Below are 13,734 nucleotides of genomic sequence, written 5' to 3'. Positions count from 1 at the left end.
TTTATAGCTGACCAAAAAATAAAATAAATAATTGCTGTTGTTGAAATAATGCTGAAATAAAATAAAACAAATATTAGATGAAAAACTTAAAATACTATAATAGTATACAAACAATAATAAAATAACACTAGGAACCATCATTATGTAAATGTAAAAAAATTAAATGAAAAACATGCTTTTCATGCGGTTTTCAAATAAAAAAGTTTGATGTACTGTGACATCACCATCATTAACTCCCATTCAGTATTCAGCAACTTGATGAACAACCCTGATGAACGACAGAGTGAACTAAGCTGGTATGCGTAGATTAACCAATCATAAAGTGTTAATTTACATATATATGCCTTAAAGGTGCTTTCAAGTACATTTTACTCAAGCAATATAACACTGAATTAAGCCATGCTTTTAAAGTGTATGCTTTACATACAAGTAAATAATACAGTAGATATTGTGTAGACAACATATCTACATAATAGAAGTAATGTGGTAATAATACTAATACTAATTGTACCCTCCAGAACACAGAGAACTCAATACTTGGTACACAATACACAATTTATTGGATAATTTTTGAGTATGAATGTGTCATTTTGAGTAGGAAATGGATTGTCACAAAACAGTAAATTACTCAACCAAACAACAAAAGCAATGTTAAAATGTCAAAAGCAATGTCTTATTAATTATTCATGCCCGATGGGAACACCAGTATCAGAAAGTTGAGTAGGTTTTACTTAATTTTATAACGTTGGTAGTACTTACGCTTTAATTTCTACAAGCTTAAATTGAGTAATAATATAGGATTTATATACAGAATTTGTTTTTCAAATTCTTGCCTGCACTAACTTATTCAGTTAGAAATTACAGGGTTTTTTGTTCTGTAGTATTTACTTCACCACATAATGATTTTTATCAGGGTGCTATGATAAAAGAGATGAAACAAGAACAGTGTTGCTAGGGGCGGTCAAAAACTATACAGTTATACAATGTAGTATTTGACTGCAGAATGCCACAATTGACCAATCAGAATCAAGTATTCCAGAGAGACGTGTAATAAACTGCCAAATGAACTATAATTCCACAAGTCTCAACTAATATAAGCTGTGAGGAATGGTGCCCTACCTCCATTTACACCTGCAATTAGCCGAAAACTCTAACAATGAGTAATAAGCAAACTACAGGAGACATACAGACCTCTGAGGCTGGGTGAAAACAGAGCGCTCTGTATTGTTGTTAAATGATCATTAAGTTTAATAGGGCGTCGGTGGTGAAAATGACTTTTAAGAGGCTTAATTTGAAATGGTTGAGAGGAAGAAAGAGAGAGGGGGTTTGTGAAAGCTGCTTCATTCTTTAACATTACAGGTTTTCAAAAGAAAGATCATATAAATGTCTAATAGGAGCACTGAATCTTTCATTTAGACAATGAAAAATTCAGATTTAAGGAAGGGGTTTGCGTGATGTAGAAATGTGAAAAGGATTGTTCCATTTGACTCTTTGTCACCTTGGATATGTCTCGCTTTCACGCAGTGCACCACAGCTGTCTTAGTATATTAAAGAGAGAAATACAGCTAAATGGACTCTACATTTTACATTCCAATTTATTATATTTATGAAAATGAAGGAAGACATACCTTCCTACCATTGAAGTGTGTTATATTTCTAATGTTAACATATAAATGATTCTGATATAAATACATGTTACTTTAATTTTAATTATCAAAGCATGTATTTAATATACAGTGCTATGCATAAGTTTAGACACCCATGCTAAAGTTGACTAAAAAGAGGAATAAAAAATCATCTTTTGGAAATTGAACTTAATGCCTTAATAAAAAAAAAAAAAAGGGAAAAATCCAACCTTTAAGGACACCAATTTTCTTTGTGAATGAATAATGTATCGTAAATAAATAAATGTTCGTCCTTTAAATACAGGGTGCATAAGTCTGGACACCCCTATGTTAAATTCCCATAGAGGCAGGCAGATTTTTATTTTTAAAGGCCAGTTACTTCATGGATCCAGGATACTATGCATCCTGATAAAGTTCCCTTGGCCTCTGGAATTAAAATAACCCCACATCATCACATAGCCTTCACCATACCTAGAGATTGGCATGGAGTACTTTCCATAAGATCATCTCTCAATGCAAATCAAACCAGCTATTAGGCTAACTGAAATAAAACCATGCCAATCTCTAGGTATGGTGAAGGCTATGTGATGATGTGGGGCTATTTTAATTCCAAAGGCCAAGGGAACTTTATCAGGATGCATAGTATCCTGGATCCATGAAGTAACTGGCCTTTAAAAATAAAAATCTGCCTGCCTATATGGGAATTTAACATAGGGGTGTCCAGACTTATGCACCCTGTATTTTAAGGAAGAATATTTATTTATTTACGATACATTATTCATTCACAAAGAAAATTGGTGTCCTTAAAGGTTGGATTTTTCCTCATTTTTTTAAATTAAGGCATTAAGTTCAGTTTCCAAAAGAAGATTTTTTATTCCTCTTTTTAGTCAACTTTAGCATGGGTGTCTAAACTTATGCATAGCACTGTATATATATATATATATATATATATATATATATATATATATATATATATATATATATTACATTTATGTTAATGTTATTCATCTCTTTAAATGTGTGTGGTTTATTAGGAGGCTAAACAACAAAATCAGATGATGCAAACAACTCAAGAGTTTGATAAATGCCTTTGAAATTGCTACAATGGAACATTAATGCAGCATTTTTTAAAAACGGCAATGAAGATTCATTAGTCACATGTATTCCTCCCTCCTTCCATTGCAGGCAGCCCATCTGACAGCCATTTTTGAAATATGCTGCATACACGTTTGCATATTTGCAAGAGCTTCACTTTGATGTGTAGAATGTGTCCTGAGGAAAATAAATATGAGATGTATTTAGCCTGAATATTTACAGGATAAACAACTTAGACTATGCACTTTCATTTAGAACGATGAAGGGTGGAGGGCTAGATGAAAACGGAGAGAGAGAGAGAGAGAGAGAGAGAGAGAGTAAGTGGCGCTGAATGAGAAATGGGAGCGTGAGCAGCAGCAGTGAGCTCCAGGGGGATGCACAGGAGAGCTAGTCCGTTTTATTGCTTTGAGAGCGATTACAGTCAAGCAGATGCTCTGGCCGACGGGAGGTAGCCTCCGCATCAAAGCCATAAAAGTGTACAACTGCTTTGTAGAGCAATAATTTCTCTCATTGGCTTTTGTGTGGGAAGTGTTTTGGGGAGGGGCGGTTGACGGGTGGGCTGCAACATTGCAGGAGGTTCAGGTTGCCCTGTGCATCTCACTCTGCAACCTTACACAGTGCAGCAAACCGCAGAGACTCTTTTATGAATGCATATATAAACAAGACCCGCTTTGAGATTCGAGAAATCTCACAGCTCTCAGATAATATAAAATGTAATGCATTGTGTATTGTGTACAGATTATTTTGCAGCTTGTGGTGATTTATGGTGAAATACTCATGTTTGTTGAGAGCTATAGGAACAAGACCATCTATCTATATTTATTCGTATTTCTTTTTAAAAGAAAATTTAAATGTATGTGCAAAAACACATTATGAAAATGAACCACTGTAATGTGTATGTTTAAATGAGTGGTATAGTTTAAGGTGGATGAATTATTAAAAAATATATATAAAAAATCAAATCAAATAAATAATTATAAAATAAAATAAATAAAAAGTCTGTAATGATCAAAAATAAAAGAATAAATTATTCTGAAAATGAGAGTATTTAAAACAAATAAATAAATAATGATCATTATTCAAATTATTAAGGAAAAAATTATTAAATTAATTGAAATAAATTAAATGGGGGGGGGGGTATTTTATTAAAAATGACTAGTCAGCTAGTGATTTGTTGGATGACTAGTTGACCACTGTTACCCATCCCTATTTACTTGCAGTTATTTTCCTTTCAAAAACATATATATTTAAATGCAAGTAGACAGTCACTATTCACATACACTGTTCTTTACAAGCCCTCCCCAGCTTTATAATCCAAATGTATGCAATCTCTCTGTGAGCAGTCTTTTGAAACACGTTTTAAGTCTTAATGAATGTACATTTTTTTAACACCTCTGTACACAAGTCAGGGTCATTTCATATTGTTTCTTCCCACAATGCAATCTCAAACGTTCATTGTACGACAACAGAGGCAGCCACCAAAGTACTTTCATTCCTCTTTAAAACGCTTCGTCCTTCCGCTAAAATCCGCTTGTTGTCTTCCACGATAGCCTATCTGCACAAATTCATTCCGTTTTGCTGCTGCCTTTTTGAAAATTCTCAAATTCTTCTCCCGCACTCCGTTAATTGCACGTCATTTTTCAAACTTATCATTCAGTATTTGCGAGTTCAAAAAAGCCCAGCAATGTTGAAAGTGCCAGAGGCGGTCGCTGTCTCTCGTTCAGTCAGGACTCAATCAAAGAGAGAGCAAGGACAGTGATGTCATACTAAAACACTGAAACATTAGCGCTGCGAAACTGTCAGTCAATACAAATGACCCTCTATATCATTACGACCGACCATATTCCATTTCAGTTCATCTGGTCGAAACTCCCTCAGCCTGTCTGTTTCTTCTGAAAATTCAATAATCTGAATGTTGGGCACAGAGAAGTCGCCCTTCCTTTCCTCTCACTTAAGGAAATGAGTTGAACAATTTGTGATTAATTATTTGTTTGCCAATAAACATTAATGATGAGAAATTGAGGTCAGTATATGAATGTGCATGTGTGTGTGCCGTCAGAGAAACGTGATAGTCTGAGTGGTGTTTAGTCTTATGAATGTGCTTCTTCAACTTACTGTATGTCTCAGGGGTTGATTTTAAATCAAACAGACTTTGAACTTTTCTTTGGGTCATATGAGAATGAAAATTTATGATCAAAATATTAATTATATCTTTAAAACTATAACACTCTACACCAAAGTTTAAAATAAAAAAATAGATGTATTGTGTGAAAATATCAGATGTCTGTCATTATCACAAAGCCAATTCTGACACTAATAATTTTGGTTACAGACAGTAGTGTCAGAGATGCTTGATAAAATGATACGTGAAATGTGAAATTATTTATTTTTAAATTTAGTTTAATGGCTGATATTTCTGCAGTATTGACAGAGACCCAAACAAGTATTTGTCACCATTCGGACAAACATATAAAATACTTTAATTTCATTGCACTACAAACAAATATCACTTGAAAATTTAATATTTTATTGTGTGTCAAAAATGTGATGCATTTACACAAAAATGTAATTGTAAAAATAGTATTTCATTGTGTGTGTTTACTGTAGAATACATAAAATGCTAACTATGAAATAAACCTTAACTTGAAGTTGGCCATTTTATTCCAAAAATGTTTACAAGGACATTTCCATCACATGTGATGAAACATGACATAACTCTCTTGTGATGCATATGTCCAAACAAAAGTGCGTCTGCTAGACGAGTCTTTTATTTTCTAAAAGTGCCTAAAGTTGGAGAAACACCATTATATGTTTGCCTTTTTTTAAGAGTGCATGTGTTATCAGACAGTATATATGGCTTCTAAAAAATAATTGCTAGAGCTGCATCTTTTTAACCTTGTTCATATGTGTGAACTCATTTCCTAAAAGAAAGCATGCAACAGAGAAAGAAAGAGAGTGTATTTGTGTGCGTCTTTGGCGAAGATTTTCACAAATTTCCTGTGGTCAGGGGTGGCCTGCATTTGCATAATCTCTGGACGTAAATTGCTGAAAGTCTAATTTTCAAACATCCGCCCAATCTCCGTCAGGCGTAACACTTAATCAGAGATCAGTCCGGCAGACAAGCGGGGTCTGGCACGTTGGTCATCCCTCAGCCTTCTGCCGATAGCTTTCATTTCCCTCAGCCGGAGAACTGTTAATGAACATCAAAGCTATCTTAAATCAACAGCCTGCCGCAGGTGAGAGAAGCTTCGAGTGGCGAGAAACGAACCTCTCATGAATCAAAGATGCTCCTTTTCCATCCCGGTCCTTTAGGATATTTGTTTATAGCTAACTTTCAAGCTTACTAATCACAATTCAAACTCTACGGCACACTCAATCGCTCTGTGCAGTCTCTCCATTTGCAATCTAAGCAGCAATGTGCCAATACCTATTTTCAGTCTTTAGGCAAACGAAAGGATTCAAGGCGTTTTCCGTTATCGGCACAATTCGGGCGTATTAACGATGCTTTAATTATAATTAAGACAGATACCTAAAAAAAAAAGAAAAAGCAACAGCGATCGCTGGAATGAACAAAACACTCGCACCTTAATGGGATGTGGGCTGTTTGGACACTTGAAAGGTGAGACGAAAGCAAATCAATAATGAGCCATTTTGTAATTAACAGAATGTGCGCTGAATTAGGCAAACGACTGTCTGGAGAAATTGAAAATATTGATTTTAATTTATGAAATATATTTCAGCCCTTTGATGCCCTTGCGTCGACAGACAATTAGATTTAACCATCACTTGGATATTTTTGCCTTCTCGTTTCTTCTTATTATCATAAAATCTCGATATTTTCCCATATAATGGGGAAGGTAATGATGTTCGGGGAAGGTCAGAGGCTTGGATGGCCAAGGTTGAGGAGGAGATGACCGAAGGAAACGAGAGAAAAAGAGTCCAGCTTGTCTTTCAACCGACGAGACCCGCTCGCTTTCAAAGGCCCATAAAATGAAATGAAGCCCTGGGGGTCTGGAAGCTGGCTGGATTATGTTTTCAAAGATGTGTACCGTGTTTGCAGTTGTGACAATGGCGTCTTGGAGCCTCTTGCCAATAGACCAGCAAACATTGTGAAACAGGCCCTTTGGGTGATTAGAATAATCACTTCCTGCTTGCCAGCTCTTTCAAGCCTATGCCAGAGCTCATAGATTAAGGTCACCCGCGTTATACACACCTCCAACCACCAGGCACACAACTATGCCTTCATCAAAAATGCAGCTAAACACCAACCCGTTTCAAATTTCTGTTTGTTATTCCTAACCAAACAATTAACAGTACTGACAGAGACCCCAGACACTTAAAGTGTTGGAATTTCTTTGCACTACAAACAAATGATCAAACCAAGTGGCATCTGCAACAAATAATGCTCTTTTCTCAGAAATAACATTTCTGAGCTGATTTTATTCGATGTCTTGGCAGAGTAACCACAGGTGTAGTTCATAACATTAACTACCAAATATCAATTAGAGTGAAAATGACACATTCTTTCTTTAAAATGAGCGATGCTTGCGTCGATTTTTCATCAAATGAGTTATCTAATGCAATGAGATACATTAATTTTTACTGGTCAATACTTTTTGGAGCCACTGTAAGTTCAGTAAATGAAATAACATAAGAGAAAAACACTATTTGAAAGGAATGTGAAATGGTCATATCTGGTATCTGAGTAATTTGCCATTTCATATCCTCTGCAGCGTTCATAAATGGAGGATTCAGGGCATGTGGGTTGAGAATTTTTTTTACACACACAAAGCACATTAGTGAAACTGCCCATTGGCCCTAAATGCAAATGCATTTAGCCCTCTGCATTACAGGGTTGCTTTCTGCAAATTATTTATCGATTTATCTGGAAGCATAGTAATATGATTGTATTTATTATTATACGATATTATGCTGTATTTCATTTGCTCAAACAAAGGTGAGGATAAATGATAATGAGCTGATCAATTTTAGTTTATAGGAGTTCTACATTTATAAATATATCAATTCATAAAAAAATTTTCAGAGGTGAAATGTATACTTTTTTATTTTTCTGATATTGTCCAATGACACCTTTTTCCACACTTCCCCCCCCAGAATTCTCCTTTTAGACTGTTTTTATTTGGAGCTATTTTATGTCTGAAAGTCAAATAGGAAAAAACAAAAAAACAAAAAAAAACACACATATGCATTCCCAATGCATTTTTTTTTACTAAAGATATAATGCATTACAGAGCCAGTTTCTTTGAAATGAGGATCCACTCACCTGCATAGAATTCTGGGCTGTAGACTGCACCCACGACTGGATTCAACTTCCAGCCTAGACAGAGAAAGAGAAGGAGACCATCTGATATTAGCCACCCTCGGTCTGCACTACGAGAATACTACATCTGATCCTTCACAAGAGTTGGCTTCTGGTTAACTACAATCTCCAGGCCCATGTGTAATGATGTCAGTAGAGGGCTGACCACACTGAAGCACTGCTGTCATCTAGAGCCAGGATAGGGCCCTTCGTGGCCTGACAGATTTCTCTCTAATTCTAACCTCTACAAATGGCCTGTCTGTTTAAGTCCTCCATAAGTTAAAAAAAAAAAAAAAAATCCCTGTGATATCAACTGAGATCTGATCTAAAAAGCTAGAAAAGAGAACTGCTGTGAAAAACATTTTCACAGTATACTCAGAAAATCGACAATTACAAGCACTCTCCTTCTCTGGTTTCAATCTGTGGGTTTGTGGCTACATGTTTTTTAGATTGTGAATAAGACAGTAGAGTTGGTTACACTTTATTTTAAAGTGATATAGTTCCATTGTAATAACTAAAATCAGCACTGAGTAATATTAATTAACTACATGTACTAAGGGTTTGGTTTAGGTTTAGTTACTTGTAATTATGCATAATTTACTGTTATTACTATAGTAAGTCACCTTAAAGTAAAGTGTTACTGTAAAGTTTCCTGTCTGTGAAGTTGTATACTCGGTATAAAGTCTAAACTTTGTCCTGTACACCTTATAATGTAAATATATACAGTGGGGTCCCAAAGCATGAGACCACTTGATGTGGTCAAAAAATGGGATTCAAAATGTAATTTAAAATAAACAGATTATAATGATTTGAAAAAGCATGTAAATAAGCATTAAACGAATATGAAATATTTAAAGTTCTGCACTATTTCTAGGTTGTTAATTAGATGAGTAAATCTGTGACATTGATCTGCACAAGATGCTCTTTGGATTATTCTCAAATCATGCTGCTATCATTAACTCTTTTTTCCGCCATTGATGGAATATTGACAGAGTTTTCCATCCTTTATGACACGCTTCCCCGCCATTGACAAAATTTTCTGGCAATCCATGTTTTCAATGTTATACGTTAGGGGGTGGCGCAATTATGCATTTTCTGAAAGAGTACATAATTTCCAGATCAAAACACAGGCGAAAAAGAAGCAGAAACAAGTAATAGAAGCATTGCTTATGTAACGGAGGCAAGCTAATAAGAGCTGTGATTGTAAACCTCACTCCCCTGATCTCAAGAGCCTCCTTGTTTTCTTGAATTTCTTTGAAGAGTTTCCTTGAATTTCTCAGCTTTTTGTATAAAATGTTTCTTTTTTTTTTAATGAAACTTACCCACATTCAAGGGTTAATAAAAAGAATACATGAAGCTAGAATCATTTTTTTTTTTTAAGCAGAGGCTCTGTTCTTTCTTTTGATATATTGCATGTTCAGATTTTGGTGTATCAAATGATACAATTAAATTTAATGATATAAAATATTATAATTTCATTATTATGTTATTTTACACTCAAAATATTGCATATACTGACACAAGTGGAATATTGGTAACTGACACAAGTTGGAACAAACACTTTTGTGAATCTTTCCCCGCCAGTGTTTTTTAAAAAGGTTTCCATTTTCATTTCCATATACCATTTTCACCACGTTTCTTGGCCCCCAGAATATTTTGTTGTATGAATATGAAGTGTTTTCTCACAAATTATGGAAATTTCCTTCAATGGTGGGGAAAGAGTTACTAAATCACAAAAAAGACTAATTAATTGTCAATATCAAGAGAACTTGTTCTTACCGTTTGCATATGGGTTGACGGTCTTTTTATTCGTCATTACCCGTGCTGTTGCATTGTTTACCTGAGTACAAACAGGAACGTGTAAGCAAGAACCATACTGAGGCTTAGGCTGTAAATATTGAAATATTTCATGCATTACATTGAAGATTTTCAAAATGATTATAGATCATAACAAACAGTTAAAGAAAAGTGGTAATACATATAAAGCAAAGAAAATATATGCAAAAGTCTCATCATAAAAAGACTCGTCAGCATGCGTCATCAAATGATGATCACGTTGAAGGAGTACATGGAGTAAAGAAAAACAGAAACACAAAATGCACTCAACAAACAAAAGGCATCAAGTATGAGACAGCATGCAGTAGAGAGGGAACGACTAGGTTAAAAGAAAAAACACGAGAGCGTAGGAATGGAAGGAAACAAAAAGTTTGGCATTGTGCAACATACACTAAACCTTCAGAGTTGAGGTACAGTCGGAAAACAAAGCAACATTTAGCATTCAACACTCCAAGAGCCTTGTGCTTCATCACAAGAATAATAATCAGAAAGGAAAATAAAAAGAAGTAATAACGAAAGAAAATCATTCAAGCCGAAAGGACAGCTAACAAAGGATATAAAAAGAGGGTGCATTATTTAACATAATCATGGAGTTCAGAATCTGAGTAGGATGCGCACGATTCAGTTCAATCCAATCAGAGGCTCTCAGGAAGCTAAGTGTTCACTCAAGTAACACGCGTACCAAGAGAAAACAGCATCAAGAAACTCAACATCAAGTCAAAAAACAGTCACGAGGTATCAGCGCGGAGTTCGTGAAATGGCAGATGGCTCTCTCCACTTACCATTCGCCGCCATCGCCCGCGTGTGTATGTATTGTTACTGAGTTTGGTGAGGGGCCTACCAGCTACCGTTGGAAAAGGGGGGAAAATGAGAAGGCAAAATAGGCAACATCTTACTTAAAGATGGCACCACGTCACATCCGAAAATAACTCTTAAAAATTGAAAATAAAAAAGCTGCAAACAAAAAAAGCACAACTGTTAAATGTGAATCGGCTATAAGGAAGGCCACTGTCGTTGACTGTAAAGTAGACAACAGTTCTCTTCTAGACTGTGAAGTAAGTGTCATTGGAGCTGTAGATTTAAAAGGCTCGTGTTTGAGAGCAGCCCTTTCTAATAGCAGCGTCTTCAGGCCATTAACAAACGCTGCCGGCTTCGGGCCGCTTTTAGCGCAGATCCCTCGTCAACTTTGCAATAAGGCCTCTGGCTATCATCACACAAATGCTGTTTGCACTCTGCCTGATGACTTACTGCACCCATTTGCTTATTAAGCAAAAATATGCTATGAAAAAGAACAGAAAAGAACAGAAAAGAACCGAATAAACAAGTGAATGCCAACTAAAGCAAAACCAATTAGATAACGCGAGCACCGTGGTCTACCTGATTTGAAATCTTAGAATAACTGAAACGTATTAGGGATACAATGGGGGGAGGGAGGGAGGGAGGGAGGGAAAGAGAGAGGAGCACACGCAGGAAAAGACGAGTGATGCGTCTAAAATAGTGAGATGAGAGTGAGGCACACACTGACACACACAACAGAATTATGGATAACAACAAGAAAGACAACAACAAACAAAAATGAATAAAACAAAACAAAAACAAAAACAATTGAGAAGGGAAATATTTGTTACATGCACCTCTATTTTACGACCTTCTACCACCGTGCCGTGTAATTTCTCTCTGGCCCTGTCCGCATCGGCACTATTTTCGAAAGTTACGAAACCAAAACCCTGCATGCAGGTGGGAGAGGGGAGGGGGGAGAACAACATGCACATTATTAATTCAGTCATACACCCAAGAAATCCACTGTGGCTCTACCTCTGCCATTCTCACACACAAAAACAGCTGCTGCTGCTGCTACTGCTGCATTTACCCCCTCTCTCTTTCTCCTCCTCTTTTCTCCTGCACCATGCAAAGCATCGAGATTAACGATAATTTACGGGTTCTGTTAGAACCTCTAAGGAGAAATGGAATACAATAGCACGTCTAAGAACGTAAAGTCACTTAAATGTAAAAAAAGAGAAAAACAAAAGCAAACAAAATAGTGTACCTTTAATAACAAGTCTTAGAGTAAACATAATCTATTGGGAAAAAGTGGAATAACATAAACACTGTCATTTTAAAGTCTATAATGCAACATAAAGAAAAGTCATTACAAAAGAAAAAACAAATGATAAAGGATTGTGAACTAAAGAACTTGTTAACATGCATCATTATCTCCCCCAGCTGGAACAGAAGAACATAATTCATATTTCAATAAAGAAAATTGTTTGTGCACAGGAATGATGCAAAGTGTCATAACACTGAATAACGCTGTCAATTACGGAGCTCAGTGGAGAATGTTCTTCATTTGACACCATAACAGAACAAAGACAAGTGCCAAACACATTTCCACACACTCCATTGAACAGGGCACTAATAACTCCAGCACAGCAGCTGATATGAGATTGCATTACATACGTTAACATGACTACAACAAGCATTTATTCTGTACAATACAGGTACTAATTCATCATTGGATTCTTTCCCTTTTTAAATAAACATGATGTTCATTTAAGCCTCTAAACTCACTGCACTGTTCTGATTGGTCCAAGAATATGAGCATGCAAGGGAAGTAAGTCACACACGTACCTTTGATCCCCGTTCATTAAATATGATTTCAACATCTAAGATTTTACCAAATTGCTGGAAAGAGAACAGAACACAGATCAGACATACTGTCAAAAACTTATTCGACATGTAAACTCACTTTCTAATTTCAAAAACATTTACTTAAAGCTGCAGTCCATATTTTTTCCTGTTTGTCGCCATCTCTGTTCGAAACCTGCAATTGCAGTTATTTGCGGAATTATCAACTTTACGTGGGTTGCACATCGGCATGAAACGGCGCGGATGAATCCAATGTTTTGAGGAGAATGTGCGGCTGTGGTGTGGATACTGGCGTTCGCAATCACAGAATATACTTTTTGGAAGTATGACCGATATTAGAATTTTCAAAGTTACATCCACTTTTGTTCTGATCAACTAAGGGGAAAAAAAGCATTGCAGTAAATCGCGCTGATTAAATCTAACGATCGCTTATCATATCATGTCAAACCGTGCAAATCATAGAAGAGCAGTTATTTTGTACAAACAAGTAACAATCATAGTGCTATGAAATAAACGGTGAATGAACGGAATCCCTGTTATGCATAAACGTGTTATAATATAACATAATATAAACATCTTACGTCAGGAAAATTTTCACTTTACCGATCTGATTCGGATCCAATACTTGACAACGGAGGAGGCGGGTTTGATTTGGAATTTAAAACAAGGAGTTTAAAACAAGGAGTTCACGCCATCTTTCAAAAACACTGCCGATGTTTATCCTTGTTTTCGCATGGGCCGGTTGCAGTCTCTTTTTTTTCTCTAGCCACTCCGAAGTTTTTAAGCTTTTGGGTTTTACAATGGGTGAATCTCCAGCTGTCACTGGTGATTGTCATTTGAAACATTCTGGATCCGCCATAAGTTTAATTATATCAAGTGCTGTGAGAAAAGGCTATAAATCTACACCTCGAACATCCTCACGCGCAATATAGCCTACTAGCCGAGACGCCTTCTTTATGTGTACAGATGTGACGTAATGACGCAAAGACATGCTCGAATTTCCCGCGGAAATCCACCAGTACCACTGGAATTAAAAACATTATTAAAAGCTAACCGATTTGAATCGAGCTAAGGCAAGCAGATAGTTTTGAACAATGGCTGGTTATGTTTTTATTTATTTATTATTATTTTGGATAATTTTTAACACAAAAAAGTTACGGACTGCAGCTTTAATCTAGGTGCATCAAGCTACACGTTTTAAATGTTGTTTAA

At 35.9% G+C, this 13,734-nt stretch overlaps 1 protein-coding gene across 13 annotated transcripts in view; it reads right to left on the bottom strand.

Annotated features, from left to right (window-relative positions):
• Positions 1-13,734, bottom strand: part of rbfox1 (RNA binding fox-1 homolog 1) — a 291,777-nt gene that overhangs the window by 18,725 nt on the left and 259,318 nt on the right. For all 13 annotated transcript variants that reach the window (XR_014030469.1, XR_014030470.1, XR_014030471.1 and 10 more), the window contains 4 exons: positions 12,505-12,558; positions 11,511-11,603; positions 9,820-9,880; positions 8,005-8,058 (listed from right to left, as the gene is read on the bottom strand). Coding sequence is in view for 7 of the 13 variants with exons in the window: in XM_081370504.1 (XP_081226630.1) it covers positions 8,005-8,058; positions 9,820-9,880; positions 11,511-11,603; positions 12,505-12,558 (262 nt within the window). In the remaining 6 variants the exon portion in view is untranslated. The remainder of the gene's footprint in view (positions 1-8,004; positions 8,059-9,819; positions 9,881-11,510; positions 11,604-12,504; positions 12,559-13,734) is intronic.

This window comes from Scardinius erythrophthalmus (genome assembly GCF_964197995.2).
Source record: "Scardinius erythrophthalmus genome assembly, chromosome: 1".
NCBI lineage: Eukaryota > Metazoa > Chordata > Actinopteri > Cypriniformes > Leuciscidae > Scardinius > Scardinius erythrophthalmus.
Note: the sequence above shows the minus strand (reverse complement) of the source record. Positions and strands in the feature narration are given on the sequence as shown.